Here is a 16,987-nt window from a genome sequence, read left to right as displayed (position 1 = left end):
TCGTCATTTAAACTCATTTTTGTGCAATATTTCATTTAGAAAACAGTTTTCAAAATGGCGGCACTGACACCTGGCTGATACTTCACGTTTCGAAGTCTTGCACAAGTCTTGTGAAGATCACGCGGATAAGTGACGCCTGCCGTAGACCAAACGAACTAAATTCAACATGGCTAAAAAACAAATAGGCTGATAGGTATAATATTTAATTGCAATTAGTTGCCAATACAAGTTACGATATAAGGTTACTAAAACCAAAAACGTAATTGAACCACACGTTAATTAAGAAATAAAGCAAGTTTAAAAATGGCTTCAGTTCTCCTATAAGAAAATATTTGTCTCTTTTGAAGCAGAATACTTTGTTGTTGCACAGTAAAAAACAGGACATGAAACAGATGAGACACATTTGCAGCAGAGCTTCACATGTGGTTGAAATGCGAGTCCGTCCAAAAGTGTTTTCTCTCTGGAAAACCATAAAGACCATCACCACTTCAGTAGTTATTACAGTTACCACCATGTACAAACATCGCTGCATAGGACTTGAAGATTTGTACTTAAAATCACATCCATTTCAACAGTTTTTCACTTTGTATTCCTCATTCTTGTGGACTAGAAGAAAGGTGGTTAATTTTAGAAATACACTACTGTATATGCCGTCTTCTCACCACAAGTAACACGCCCAGTATATGACCTGTAGCTCTGAAACTCTGCACAGTTCATTTCCATCTCAAAGAGTCATTTTTGGCAGCAGAGAAACACAAAAATCTGAGGTTTGATTTTTGGACTATTGTGGATCCGAAGAGTACAGTATACCCTGCCTGTGAGACAGCCCATAAACAGTCATCCCTTAACCAGCCTGTTTTCTCTCCCTTGCAGATAACAAGACAATAAAACACAGTTTATAATGTTACTGAGAACCAACACAGTCCTCTGTCCTGGAGACTCTTCTGGGGCAGAAAGCATAAAGCTACAGCTTTACTGTTTACAATTCACTGACACTGAAGACTCCGCTCAAAAATGTGAAACAAACATCTCCTCATGGAAAATATCTCCGTATTAACCATTTACTCTGTTTATATGAACATCTCCCAAACAAGTCCCTGTGTAAGTTGTTACTATAGAAATGATAACGTATTAGAACGAATGCATTACTGCAAAGCTGTGATTTGTCTTGAAGCCGACACTACTGTCAGAGCTTCTGACCAATCAGATTTTTTAATTCAACAGCAATATGGTATAAAGCAGAATAATTATTTATTCGATTCATGTTTCATTATGTAGGTCTGACAAACAATACGTGTCATGATAACGAACAATAACAAACCTAACAGCAGTTTCCTATCATGTGTCCACACATCTGTGTGTCCTTCAGTTCTATTCAGTCAACAAAGTTTGAACTACACAGTCACTGGGTTCCTCTGGAGAGAATCAGGATCGATACGGTTAGATTAAACATCACCACAGGGGAACAAGGTGACACACTGACACACATGGCCAGTGTATACTCGTGTCTCATGCTTTTTTTTTCCCCCATTAACTACAGTTCAGTTCAATATTCAAGAACTTTAAATGCACACCATACAATATAAATAAAAAACAAATAAAAAAAAGGGACGCATTTTCCAAACAAACTGCTTGCAGTCCATGACACACTATATACCTCCAGTCCTGCCAGGCCCTGGAGACAGGATCTCTCGACTGAGACAAACAAAACACAACAGACAGCAAAACACACACACACCCAAATACACCCATAACCATCAGGACACTGACCTCAATTAACAACTCCAGCTTCTTAACAAAAACTGAGGGTTTTGTAAATGAGTGCTTCATTTACACCAAGCATGTGTCATGATGAGTACGATCTCATTTGTATTTGGGTTTCTCTCAAAATGGACAAATGTATTGAAAGCATAAAAAAAAGCTAGATATTAGGCTGGATTTATAGAGAGAATGCGCTGACATCACTTTCCCACCAGAATACGCCTCTTCAGTCAGACCGAGTGGCAAAACATACTGACACATGGCTGCCTTTAGTAGAGGAAACTGTGGGAGTAAAACAAACAATTATCTGCTTAAATTAAAGGCAGTTGGACTCAACGGTGATTCGGTGATTCTTAAAACTTACCAGAAGAACCAGTAGTCCAGTCCATCTACATTGACATGTGGCCAGGAATCAAGTTACCTGACATTTACATATCCCTGATTTAGATGCCGGAGAAACACAAAGCAAAGCCTGAAGGCATATAAAAAAAAAGCCTTGACGCTTGATCGTACTTCAAGATGGGATTTGTTGACGAAAGTAAACCGACGACGACACCAATACATATTCTGGTTTTATGTGTACAGATGTATATAAATACTTTTATTTGGAAAACTGTAAGCTAGCAACCAAAAATCCACATTTCAGCACCTGGATTCCAGTTGTTTCTTCAAATTGTGGCAATCCATTTGCTTCGGTTTTATTCTGCAAGAAGACAGCTCTGATTTCTTGTTGAATCCATTCGTACAGTCCATCGCATGACAGCTCTTTCCCGTTTAAGAAGGGTTTTTTTTGTTTGTTTGTTTTGCATCAAGCTTAATGCTGCCACTCAACAGGTGTAACCGCAGTGACTTCCACCTACTGTGACATCACACGCATAACCTCTATAGCACACTTACTTTCTGAACTACCCAACAGTCCTGTGTTATTTATTTATTTATAAATACTCTTGAAATGGTTTTGCCAGCTGTATTTTTTGCTGCATTTATTGCACACACCTCTTTGGCAATATCAATTACACTGAACAATATATTATTTAAAGGCTTATTTTTGGAAGCAGGGACATTTCTAGGGATTGTACAGGGCCTTTAACATACAGTACATTTTTATATACAACCATAATCATCATTTGAGGCCACCAGTAAGATGCGCATAAAGCTAAGTCATTGTTATTCTTTTTTGGTTAAAAAACTTTGATTTTAACCATCCATTATCTGTAACTGCTTATCCTGTGCAGGGTTGCAGGCAAGCTGGAGCCTATCCCAGCTGACTATGGGCGAGAGGCAGGGTACACCCTGGACAAGTCACCAGGTCATCGCAGGGCTGACACAGAGACACACAACCATTCACACCTACGGTCAATTTAGAGTCACCAGTTAACCTAACCTGCATGTCTTTGGACTGTGGGGGAAACCGGAGCACCTGGAGGAAACCCACGCGGACACGGGGAGAACATGCAAACTCCACACAGAAAGGCCCTCGCTGACCACTGGGCTCAAACCCAGAACCTTCTTGCTGTGAGGCAACAGTGCTAACCACTACACCACCGTGCCGCCTGATTTTAACCATCATATTTTAATCCAACAGGTCTATTCCACCTGCCAACGGATTCCCAGGACCTCTACCATGGTGGCAAGGTTGAGCTTAATCATTAAAACAATATGCTCTGCCTGATGGAAATGTATAATTAAAGGGAACCCATGTCCAAAATATGTTCTCAATTAGCAGTTGAGCAATAGCATAAAGAAAACTGACAAAGAAAACAGCATATAAAGTATGACTTTATAATGATCATGCAAGTTCTAGTGTGTCATCAGAAAGACAGACAGACAATGTGAATAATCTGTCCTTATTAGAAAAGGAGTAAGTTACAATCATCAAACCATCAGTACCTGATGTATTAATGTTAGCTTCTGAATAAAAAGTATACACCCTGATTCTTGTATTAGGATAAACAAAATTTTTCATGTGGGGAAGCCATGGCCTAATGGTTAGAGAAGCAGCTTTGCAACCAAAAGGTTGCTGATTCGACTCCCTGGACCAGCAGGAATGGCTGAAGTGCCCTTGAGCAAGGCACTTAACCCCCAACTGTTCCCCAGGCTGCTCTGGGTATGTTGTACATCGCTCTGGATAAGAGAGTCTGCTAAATGCCAGTAAAGTAAATGTGTAGCATATTTTGGATATCATTTAAGAAACAGGCATTTTACTGAGTGTTTCTAATCTCCTGTAAGCAGGGACCCATGTTTTTGAATCACTCACTATACGAGTCAAGCATGATTTGCATTTCAGTCGCTTATGAGGCCCCATCTCAAGTAAAAATTATGTAAATGTCAATCAATGTAAGATTTACCAAAAATTAGCCTGTATCTGGGCGGCACGGTGGTGTAGTAGTTAGCACTGTCGCCACAGCAAGAAGGTCCTGGGTTCGAGCCCAGTGGCCGACGGGGGCCTTTCTGTGTGGAGTTTGCATGTTCTCCCCGTGTCCGTGTGGGTTTCCTCCGGGTGCTCCGGTTTCCCCCACAGTCCAAAGACATGCAGGTTAGGTTAACTGGTGACTCTAAATTGACCGTAGGTGTGAATGTGAGTGCGAATGGTTGTTTGTCTCTGTGTCAGCCCTGTGATGACCTGGCGACTTGTCCAGGGTGTACCCCGCCTTTTGCCCGTAGTCAGCTGGGATAGGCTCCAGCTTGCCTGCGACCCTATAGAACAGGATAAAGCGGCTAGAGATAATGAGAATGAGAAAATGTAATAACCACTTGGAATGTAATAAAAAGGAAATGTATAATAACCACTGTATATTTCACAAAACGCAAAGAAACGTTTATTGAAAGGTGCTGTTTTAACGTTACTTAAAAATGTAAAAATCGCATATGTGCGGGAATATGATCATTTAGATTGAAGGAGATCAGCTGACAAAACAGGTTTGTAATCCCATGAAAAATATCCGTGAAATGCAGCTTTACAGAGCAGCGTTAAAGAGATGGTTTGAGCAGGGGTGAGCTCCTCCTTTAAGACAGACATCCTGTCATTGCTGTCATTGTTCAGAAGATTTTCAGTTAATAATGCAATGTTCGGTTTGACCCTTTAAACTCCCAGGAGCTGTCAGCAGACTTTTTCACAAGGAGTGACACCACTGCTACATTAATAGAGAGAAAGAACTAAACAAGAAGCTGATACCGAGCATCAGTAGTGCAGCCCAGGTACATCTGCTTGTCTTTTAACTATACTGTGCGAGACATGACTCATATTCTGCCTGGAGATACACTCGGGATTCATCAAACAATTGCAAACCTTGCTCTGTTGACATTTATATGCGCACACTCCTCATTTGTAAACTAAGCAAAAGTAAACTGAGTGCAGTTAAAACTGAGTGTAAAGGTTCTATCTGGTTAAAGCTAAAAACAGCGTTGTGCCGTCTCTCTCGAGGGTAAGGAAGGAGTGAGATGAGAGCCCACCTGTCTCTCTGGCTTGAGGGCTCCCGTTGTCCTCGTCCAGTGTCAGGTGGCTCAGCAGGTGTTCCAGAACCTTCTCTGGGCTGGCGGGCACGCTGGTGTACCTGTGAGACAAAGATGATTCAATGGAGTCCTCCTCCTCGATGGAGGACAGTGAGCGGCTGCTGCTGCGCCACTCCTCGTCCTCTGTGCCTTCCTCGTCGATGTAGCGGAAGTACGGGACGTCAAAGGTGGGTACCGTCACCCGGTCACCGCCGCTGCTGTCCGAGCCGCCATCCTCGTCCTCGTCTTCCTCCTGCTCCACCAGCGCCGCCAGCATCACCCTGCCCTCCGGCAGACACTTGCTGCCCATGCTAGCACCGGCTCTTACCTACCACATTGACTCTGGAGTGTCCACTGAGCCCTCAGGACAGACAGGCTGCAAGCCCTGCACTAGTTACCAACTTCAGCGTAAAGAGCTCGGTGTGAGGGAGCCAGTGGAAATGCAGCACATACTCAGTGAATGGGTGTTTGGTGTGTGTGGAGAGGGAGGGAGAGAGAGAGAGAGAGAGAGAGAGAGAGAGAGAGAGAATGAAGGGAAGAGATTGAAAGAGTGATGGGAGGGAAGAAGAGAGAAAGAGAAGTGGAGATTGTGTGAGAAGGGAAAGAGTGTGCACTCACAAGCCTGTACGCGCCCGTGTGTGTGTGTGTGCGCGCACATTCATGCAGCTCACCTCCTGGAAAAGGAGGGGGAGGAGGAGGAGGAGGGTGCTCGCTCTGACGTAGACCTCTGAAGCAGCAGCATCTCTCGGCTTCTTTCTCTCACACACACACGGACTGCTGCGTCACCGAGGGGCTGAGGAGAGAGAGAGAGGGAGGTGGAGTGTATCACCAAGGAGATTCCCTTTTCCTCCTGCTTTCCATCAATATCTACCCCCCTCCAAATCCCCAAATTACACCAGCCACATCAAACAGCTTTATATTTTATCATCCGCCAACACAATGCAGGCCTCCACATTCATATTCATGCCTGGCCTTATGCATATTTTAATAATGAGCTTGTCAGCAAAGGTGTCAGTTAATTACTGTAGTCTGGGTTCAGGTTGTAGTGTCATGCACTGTGTAGTTTTCTGAGTTGCACGTGTGTGCGCGCGCAGTTGTGCGCGCACATTTATCAGAGGCGGTGCCTTTGGAACAAAGGAATCAGGAGGTGTATTGGTCATGCTATAAAGTCTGCCACCTCATCACTTGGGTGTTATCAATCTTACACACTCGTATAATCTGTCCCCCCCCCCCCCCCCACACACACACACACTCTTATGTGTTTACTAGATCATCAATCCTCTACAACAAGGAAGAGACACCCAATCTTTGATATAACTGATGCAGATATCCAGCAAAAAGATAAAAATATGGCAAATATGAGAGGATTTCTTTATGGTAATTCTTCTCTGCTGTGCTCTAAGCTGAAGAAATTGCTAGGAAGAGCTTACATGCGTGTTGTGCCTTGGGGCAATGTCTAATCTATTCTGCCCCTAGCCAAGTCCTGTGTAATTGAGCATGTTTATATTGCAGGGTGAGGTCTGTTTATATCAAAACCTTCACCAGTGTGGTCTCGTTCTGGAGATTACTGCTTTGTACAGCATATATGGAGGATATTACATGGTGGCGCAAAGATATGACGTTTATCTTTGAGTGGTGAATGTATTACGAAGGAGCGACGTGAACAAGTGATATATTTTTCAACACGAGAAGATAGACTTCATATTCTTTATATTATATGCACAAAAAGTTAATCAAAATAATTTTAAATTTTGAACCGGTTCGCCATTTCGACAACGCGTATCAAGTCAACGGGAAAACACTGGGAGCGACGTCATCGGAGTGGAATATCGGAACGCATTTCATTCAGGCCTGTGATGTAGTTCGTATGAAAAACGCAAGGTTTTCAACACAAGAAGATAAACTTCATATCTTCAAGCCAGTGCATGATTTTCTTTTTATTATATTGACACAAACAAAAACTGTGCAAATTTATCAAAAACAATTCATCGATTTCCTCACAAGTGACCTATAGAGATTTATGTCACGGTTTTGGTTCTCCATGTCCTGGATGTAGCGCGTATGAAAAATACGAGTAGTGTATTTCCCAGTAAAACATTTGTGTCCATATAGTATAAACTAGTTTATTATACTGTTCCACTAGAAACCTTATTGAGCTGGGTGTGTCGGTGCTGGGAACAATGAGGAATTTATTTCTTACTCACTTGCATTATCAAGCACAGTATTAAGACGGACAGTCATTGATGTACCGATGCGCGTGTGTGTGTGTGTGTGTGTGTGTGTGTGTGTGTGTGAGAGTGAGAGAGAGATTAAGCAGGCAGACAGGCTGAAAGAGATTGTACTTTTCTGCCCTAACTGCAATTTGCATTGAAGACCTTAATCACACCTGTCCCCTCTCCCTCCCTCTCTCACACACACACGGGATATATTGATGAGAGGCACTTACATCCAGTCAATCAACAGCAAATACTGCACCTACAACTATCCTACTAAAGTGGCTGTTATTGGGGCAATCAGTCTCTCCCCTCCAAACGCACTCCATTAGAGCTGTCACGGACACACACACACACACACACACACACACACACACACACCGATGTCTATAGGCACTGTGCTCAGTCTAGCTTTTACTCAGGAAGAGAAACACAATCTAGGACAACTCCACAAGCCCACAGCTGCAGCACCACATATTTTTGCACTGCAAGAAAAAATGTTTAATAGATAAGAGACAACTACTATAGCAAACAGACCACTTGCACCAATAAATTCAAGAAGGAACAGAAGGAACCTTATCCAGAGCTCAGGATTTTTTTTCCCAGGAACCTTTGAAGGCTAACATATGCTTCCTCCAAGCTATGCAACTTTTTAAACAATTGTTCATCATACATCACAGGGCAGCACAAAACACACGGAGGAAAGTGTCATCTACCCACTTCCGCATACACAAACTCACAGATGTCCACAATTGGCTAGTTTTACTGCGACTGACATGAGATAGACAATCCAGAAAACATGGCCTATTTAGCTCTCTTGGCTCCCTGGCCATGGATGCTTGTGGCAATTTCAAAATTTAAACTTGTGATCTCTGGGTGACGGAGTAAACGCTTTTCCGTTGCGCCACTTGTGAGCCCTCCAGCAACATCTTTAGTTCTTACTCCAGAAGAATATAATGGGGTGAAGCTTTCACTGCTAAATTTTGTTGACTGCTCAAGTGTACATTTAACAGAATGGCAAATCTTCACACTGAGCATGTTTAAAGTGTCTCGTTCCATAAGATCACAAATGTTGCAGGAGTGTGTTTCTAGTGACATGCTGTTTGCAGCATGCAGCAGAAAAGCCTTAAAGGAGATACGCAGAGCCTTTATTTTAGAATAAATTTCTGAGTGGATAGTATCTCCATCCTTGACTCTTGTATGCTACATAAATGGGAATAAAAAAAAAAAATATATATATATATATATATATATATATATATATATATATATATATATATTTTGAGAGTTAAAATCGACCACAAAGTTGGCATTGGAGCTGCCCCGCTGAGCCAGCCAGCCCTGAGCGCGTGACGTCACAGCAGTAACCGGTTTTAAGGCCAAGGCCTTTTACAGCTATAGACCAAAGTCATAGAAATAAAAATTTATGGTGAAAGTAAGAAATCCCATTACCGACTCGCTCAACTAAGACTGATTTGACTTCACTGATTGTGGGTTGACTCTCATTAAAACAGGATAGGCGTTATAACTTATGCAGCATACATGTACATGCATGCATTTTCACTGATAAAATGTAAAAGGCTAATTAAATAATCAGATGAACTGAGACAATCACATTCTGAAGCAAATTAAATAATCTTATACCGGTAACTTAAACAAACAATACAAGTTACATGTATTAATCTAAATGCAGGTAAACATGTTTTTTTTGAACCCGTCTGTGTTCTTGCTTCTTGAAGGCCGATCTAGTGGCCGATTGTTTTTGAAACAATCTGACTTTCAGTTGTTCGTTCAGTTCTCCATTCATTTGCTTCTTCCACGTAAGGGCGAGATGGCAGCAATATCCAGTTTAGAAATAAGACGGCTGCTCCACTCGTTCACTTTTCTTCATACTGCGTACTCCGCCATTATTGCTCGGCTCAGGCAATTACTAAAACCCGGGATGGAATCGGATGTCACCGGTTTTCGCAACAACTGCGGAGAGGTCACTGCCTAAGTGATAATGTCCCATCCCAGGTTTTAGCAACAACCCTTGGCTCACTCCGGGAGGACTGGTGCAACTGAACTCACTTTCCTTTTTAAAAAAAAGGATAAATAAATAAATACTCTCCTTTTCTTGTAGTTTTCTTTTTCTTTAATTGTTGGGACTGCACCCTCTTTCAATACAGGCTTATAGCCAACGTTCCTCAACAGATCAGAGGTTTTGTATGAGTCTTCAGTAAAATGTGCAGAGCAGAGGAGAGACCACTTCATAGCCGCCCAATGTGCCCGTGAACTTCTCACAAAACGCGTCCAAGTCTTTGCAGTTTGAACATTCTTGGACCATGAATGCAACGTAAATCCACCTTCTGTCGTGTTGCTGGTGGGTGCAGCAACACATCTACATGGCATGGCAATAAATTAGCTCAAAATGAAGGATCGAAGTTGCAGTCAGCTCTGTGTTTTAGTATAGCGGAAATGGCAATGAGACCGATAGACTTCCTGCTTTGACGTTACGGACGTCAAGGTCATTCACTCAGACCGCTACCTCTATAAATCACTTTAATCGTAAAAATTACTATATTAGATTTATTGTTAACACTTAAAACTATTCTTGTGCCATTATTGAGGTCTCAAGGCATTTATAAATGAAAGTGAGGCCATGGTTCTGCATACATGCTTTAAGGTATGAAAATGTGCTTCATTTGCTCAAAGATGCTTTGAAAAAACTAATTAATTTGAACTTTTTATCTGCACAGCACAGTATGAAGGGTTAAGAATAACCCAGACTGCACATACTTACCAAAGACATCCACGGACATGCGTTACTCTGCTGGTCTGTACGACTTAAAATGGACCACAGACAAAGTTATTGGTCTCTTTTTTAGAACCTATGGATTACAATTTAATTTTGGTTTATATTAGGTTTAATATTTTGTTTATAACCACAACAGTATTTTCAACGTCTTCAAAAAGGAATAAAAGGGTTCACTGTGGCCAAACTCTAGATGTCCCATTAATGTTGGCACTGATGCTGTTGAAACATTTTTGTGCTCACTGGGAATACAACGATCTCAGCTTCCCACATATTTAAATGTTGCTGTACTTTGTCATGTGCTGAAACGTCAGACCTATTTATAGCAGCTTGCATCACTTTCATCATCGCGGGTCACGGTCCCCGCACTGTTTTGGAGATACAAGGAACTTATTTGGAAATAATAATAATAATAATAGTTCCAGACCGCTTTCATTCCTCAAAAAGTATGGGAACCTTCTTAAAAAAGCATCCATCAGGGTGAGTCAAATGACTGATTTATTTTGAATTCGTTATTGCACATTGGAGTCAGAAAAATGTATCGAGGTTAAGGTAGCAGTAGAAGAGGCTATTAACAACAATGGACCAGTAGGACAATTTTACTTCTCCAGGCACAAATTTAATGCACTATTTCTCTAATTTATATTGTGCTTTGAAGGTTTTGATTTGACTCACCCTCGTATACAGGTGTACAGTCCTCACCGAACATACTGAAGGAAAAAAAAAAAAGTGGAATGTTTTAGACTGGCCAAGTCAAGATCAGTATTGTTCAAGATGGCGGCTGGCAAGTTTGGCGTGCTGGTGGCTCTGATAGCATATGTTTTATTAAGTAATTTCTTAAGTGATTTTTTTAGATAAAAACCAGGCAGTGAGAGTGCCAAGTAAATGTGCACACTATAAAAATTTAGAAACGCTCAAGCACTTTGGTGTTGGGAAGACAACCGTTCTGGATTATTTCCTCTTCACTCGCTGGTATGCAATTAAATGCAGCCCCAAGGCCATGACCACCGTGAAGCGGCAGGTGAACGGTGGCAATTTGATTATTTGCCTATGCTTACTGTTATCTGGGGACATACATCAATGCCCGGGTACAGTTGAATGTGAATCTGGTGAACAACTGGAAATAGCAATGGCAAGGACAGAAAGCACCAGTCGCACCGGGGGCATTCTGTATGGAGGGCTTGACGACCAGAGAGGAGAGAGGTTGATTTGTGACACCGGGAATTACAAAGAGCTGGGACCTAGCGTGATGGAAGTCGGAGTAGCGAAGCAAGCTGGAGAAAGCTGCGATGACCAGAGAGATAACACAGGGAAACTAGGAGAGTTGGGCCTGAGAAATGCGAGGCAAGCTGGAGAAGTATCTCGCTAGGGAGAATGCAACGTAGCGCAAGCGGTGGGAGTCGGATTCGCGAAGGGAGCTGGAGAAAGTTTGTCCCCTCAAGGAGAATGTATTGCAGCACAAGTAACGCAGGGAGTGCAGCTACAATCAGATCAGGTAACTACGGATAAACTGAACATCTGCCGAGATGCTTCATGTGTAGATACTTTCTTATCGAGTCGGGGACTATATCTACTTCATCTTAACATCAGGAGTCTTTTACCTAAGATTAACGAGATCAGACTTATTTGCAAAAGTAATAAGGTGGGACTTTTATGTTTTACTGAGACGTGGCTGGATGAATCGATAAAGGACGCTGAAATTGAAATAGAGAATTACTGTTTAATTAGGAAAGATCGAAACCGAAAAGGTTGAGGCGTCTGTATTTACTTAAGATCGGATATTTGTTTTAATGAAAGAGAGGATATGCATGAGGACCAGATTGAAGCTATATGGGTAAATGTTCTTTTGCCTAAAAGTAAACCAATACTAGTGGGAGTTTGTTACCGGCCTCCCGATCAGACAAACTTTTATGACCTGTTGGATGATGTACGGTATGTTCGAAATGTTTGGACTTCATAAATTCGGAAGTTATCGTGTTGGGGGACTTTAATACAGATGTTTCCAGAGATGAACTTTCAATGTCTAAAGCTCTGATGAACTTTTGTAGTAACCTTAGCCTACATCAGCTGATTAAAGAACCGACGCGTGTTTGCATTTCTACTCAAACCATGATTGACCTTGTTCTAGTTTCTGACAAATCAAGAATTATAAACAGTGGGGTAATACACTATGGGTTAAGTGATCATTCTATGATTTTTTGCACCAGAAAAGTAAAGAAAACAGTATTTAGTGCTCACAATACCATAAAAATTAGATCTATGAAAGGGTATAGCAAAGAGGCATTTATAAATTGCTTAAATGAAGTAAACTGGTCATCTGTGTTGCAATGTAAAGATGCTGATCAGGCTTGGCATTATTTTAAATTATTATTTTTGCAATCTATAGACAAAATTGCACCTTTTAGAGATGTAAGAGTGAAACAGAGAACAGAACCTTGGATAAATGATGGTATACTTGAGGCCATACGGAGGAGAAACAGACTATATGAACAAGTTAGGAAAAATAAGGATGATCAAAGTTGGACAGAGTATAAAAAATTGAGAAATGAAGTGAGTAGATTAGTGGTTTGTTCTAAAAAGACCTATTTTAATGAGAAAATTATGGAGTATAAACATGACTCGAAAAAGTTATGGCAGTCATTGAAAGAGTTGGGCTATAATAAAAGGCTGAAAACTAAAACATGTAATATTAATCTCGACCTTGGAAATAAGATTATATCAGACAAGGATAAAGTAGCAAACAGTTTTAACACATATTTCTCAACAATTGCTAGTAAGCTGGTTGAAAAGCTTCCTGCCATGTCGAAACAATATGAAGAAAGTAAAGTTTCTGAGTTTTATTCCCAGCAAGGGGTTCAGGCAAATAGTTTTTTGTTAGAGAAGGTGTCAGAGGCAGATGTACTTCTCATCTCATCTCATCATCTCTAGCCGCTTTATCCTGTTCTACAGGGTTGCAGGCAAGCTGGAGCCTATCCCAGCTGACTACGGGCGAAAGGCGGGGTACACCCTGGACAAGTCGCCAGGTCATCACAGGGCTGACACATAGACACAGACAACCATTCACACTCACATTCACACCTACGGTCAATTTAGAGTCACCAGTTAACCTAACCTGTATGTCTTTGGACTGTGGGGGAAACCGGAGCACCCGGAGGAAACCCACGCGGACACAGGGAGAACATGCAAACTCTGCACAGAAAGGCCTTCGCCGGCCACGGGGCTCGAACCCAGACCTTCTTGCTGTGAGGCGACAGCGCTAACCACTACACCACCGTGCCGCTGCAGATGTACTTATGAAACTTAATAAATTAGATAGCTCTAAAGCTACAGGTCTTGATAATATTCCATCTCAATTCTTGAAAGATGCTGCGGAGAACATTACTCCAAGTATTACTCACATTATAAATATGTCTACTGAGTATGGATACTTTCCTAAAGATCTTAAGCTGGCAAAAGTGATTCCACTTTATAAGAAGGGGAGCAAACTGGAGCAGGGTAATTATATACCTGTCTCCATTTTGTGTACTCTATCAAAAATAATTGAAAGACTTGTTTTTGAGCAGGTGAATAAATATCTTTTATCTCACAATTTATTATATGAACTCCAATCAGGATTTCGTAAATTACACTCCACTGACACATGTTTATTGTACCTAACTGACTATATCAGAAAGGAGGTTGACAAGGGAAATTTCTGTGGTATGGTCATGTTGGATTTGCAAAAGGCTTTTGATACAGTAGATCATAGTATCTTTCTGTCAAAATTGAGGGCTATTGGCTTTAACAACACAGCAGTTAGATGGTTTGACTCATTTGAGGAATAGGAAACAAGTGGTGGATGTTGGGGGAACTTTATCCCAGCCACAAACTGTGCAATGTGGGGTCCCTCAGGGGAGTGTTTTAGGTCCTCTTCTTTTTCTTTTATATATTAATGATCTTAAATCAGTTTGTTCATGTGAACTGTTTTTATTTGCTGATGATTCTGCACTAGTGTTTTCACACAAGGACAAGCTCACTGTTGAATCAACCTTAAGTGTTGAGCTTTTAAAAGTCAGCCATTGGCTATCATTTAATAGATTATCTCTTCATATAGGAAAAACTGAATCCATCTTGTTTGGGTCTAGAGTTAAGTTGAACAAAACTCCAGGCTTTGAAGTATTAGTTGGTGACACTGTACTTAATGCTAAGGACTCAGTCAGCTATCTTGGGTGTGTACTGGATAGTCAGGTGTCTGGAGCTGGTCAAGCCCAGAAAGTAATTACTAAAGTAAATCAACAAGTACATTTTCTGGCCAGAATTTCCATGTTTCTGGATAAGAAGGCTATGTTGACCTTAGCAGGGCTATAATTCAGCTCTACTATGATTATGCCTGTTGCTCTTGGTATAATGGCCTTACTAGGTATTTCAAGAACAAGCTCCAGACCTCACAAAATAAATTAGTAAGGGCCATTTTGGATCTGCCCCCAAGAACTCACCTTGATCCTCATCATTTTAAGAGGCTGGGATGGTTGAGGGTAGAGGACAGAGTCTCTCAAATTGAACTGAGCATGGTATACAAGATTGTAAATGGAGATGTCCCTAAATATTTAAATAATTTTTTTTAGTAGAGTGAGGGACGTTCATATTACTTCACTAGGGGGTGTTCCACAGATTTTGTTCCTCCAAGAGTGCAAACTAAAATAGGGAAGGACTCCTTTTTATATGTTGCAACTAGTCTGTGGAATAAGTTATCAGGTAATATTAAGGTAATCATTAGTTTGGATGGGTTTAAACGTGCTGTGAAAACATGGCTTAGAGATCAGATAGTGTAGGGCTTGCACTTATATAGTATGTATACAATGTTAATCTTATGTGTATACTGTCTATGTAATTTTGTTTTACAATTTTAGTAATGTCACAGCGCCACTCGTCATTTTTACATCTGCTGCCATCCAACATCAAAGGACCACAATGGAAATAAGCTTTCGAGCTTTATTGTGTTATCCTGACTCTGTTTTTAGTTTAAGTATGTGGTGTGGTTTATTTGAAACTAAATCATGTATTTATTTTTTATACAAGAACTGAGAATGTCAAATAAAAATCAATCAATCAATCAATCAAAAGACTTTAATGGAGTTGAGCATGCATTTCAGCTCCTGAAAAAGAGACTGGAGAGAGGACCCTTCAAATGCAAATAACTGAAAGAAGCTGCTGTAGAAGCCTGAAAAAGCAACACGGAAGAAGAAAGCAACAGTTTGATGATTTCAGTAGTTTTCCAGCTTGATGCAGTTTTTGCAACCAAGGGAAAAGCAACCAGATATTTAACAGTTATTCCACAAAATGAATGAATGAATGAATGAATTTATTTATTTCGAACATGTATAAAAATGTATGTAACTATTTATACATACAAAAGAAAGAAAATGAAAAAAAGTGACAAAAAAAGAATAAATAAAATAATATAAAGAGCTAATACATTACAATACACCGCACATTGTTCGAAAAAGGAGTGGGAAGAAGTACAATACTTTTTTTAATTTCCCACCCCTTTTTAACTACCCCGAAATCCAAACTACATTAATACACTTATAAAAATATATACCACATATACACTTCATGATTATCCATATAAATATATAATTACAAAAATAAATATATACTACATACCATATCCATATACATATATATATATACATATACACATAACTATCTATATAAATATATAATTACAAAAAAAAAATATCTACTACATACTTATCCCTGTAAATATGAAGATATCTATCCCCATAAATAAATATATACCATATACTAAGCTAGTTCTAATATAACAATCAACCCTATTCTATTTATCCCTCATCATCCTCCATTAACATATTTCCTCTGCAATATACTTGTTTAAAAATATTTTTTTGTACCTTTTTTTAAACAGATTTATATTTGCACTTTGTTTTATTTCTGTCTCCAGTCTGTTCCATAAAGTCACCCCACAGCTCGATACGCACATGCTTTTCATATTTGTTCGAACCTTTGGTTTTTTAAAATTTAGGTCTCCCCTTAGATTATATCCCCCCTCTCTCTCACTGAACATTCCTTGTATATTTTTTGGCAATAGATTATTTCTTGCTTTGTACATTATTTGTGCTGTTCTGAATTTGACCAGATCCATAAATTTCAACATGTGTGATTTTATGAATAGTGGGTTTGTGTGATCTCTGTATCCTGTTTTGTTTATTGTCCTTATTGCTCTTTTCTGTATTGTACATATCGGCTGCAGAGTGGTTTTGTAGGTGTTTCCCCAGACTTCGACACAATAAGTCAGATATGGCAAAAATAATGAGTAATATAGAGTATGCAAAGATTTACAATCAAGAATATATTTTGTTTTCCACAGAATTGCCGAGCACTTTGCCAGTTTTGCTCGTACGTATCCTACATGAGGTTTCCAGCAGACTTTAGGATCCAAAATCACACCAAGAAATTTAATTTCCTGTACCATTTCTATCTTAGTATTGTCTATTATCAATTCTACATTACAATCTATTTTATGTCTCCCAAACAACATAATCTTTGTTTTGCTTAGATTTAATGATAATTTATTTTTGTCAAACCATAGTTTTAGTTTATTTATTTCAGTTGTGATTATCTCTAAAGTCTGCTGCAAATTCTCACCGGAACAAAAAATATTGGTGTCATCTGCAAACAAAACAAATTTCAATTCTTGCGAAATTGTACATATGTCATTGATGTA

At 40.1% G+C, this 16,987-nt stretch overlaps 1 protein-coding gene across 2 annotated transcripts in view; it reads right to left on the bottom strand.

Moving 5' to 3' along the window:
* Positions 1 to 16,987, bottom strand: part of rapgef5b (Rap guanine nucleotide exchange factor (GEF) 5b) — a 142,074-nt gene that overhangs the window by 52,770 nt on the left and 72,317 nt on the right. For both annotated transcript variants that reach the window (XM_060921779.1, XM_060921778.1), the window contains exons 10-11: positions 5,925 to 6,046; positions 5,215 to 5,315 (exon numbers count right to left, since the gene is read on the bottom strand). In XM_060921779.1, the coding sequence (XP_060777762.1) occupies positions 5,215 to 5,315; positions 5,925 to 6,046 (223 nt within the window). The remainder of the gene's footprint in view (positions 1 to 5,214; positions 5,316 to 5,924; positions 6,047 to 16,987) is intronic.

This window comes from Neoarius graeffei, chromosome 5 (assembly GCF_027579695.1).
Source record: "Neoarius graeffei isolate fNeoGra1 chromosome 5, fNeoGra1.pri, whole genome shotgun sequence".
NCBI classification, from domain to species: Eukaryota; Metazoa; Chordata; class Actinopteri; order Siluriformes; family Ariidae; genus Neoarius; species Neoarius graeffei.
This window is presented reverse-complemented; position numbering and strand designations above follow the sequence as displayed.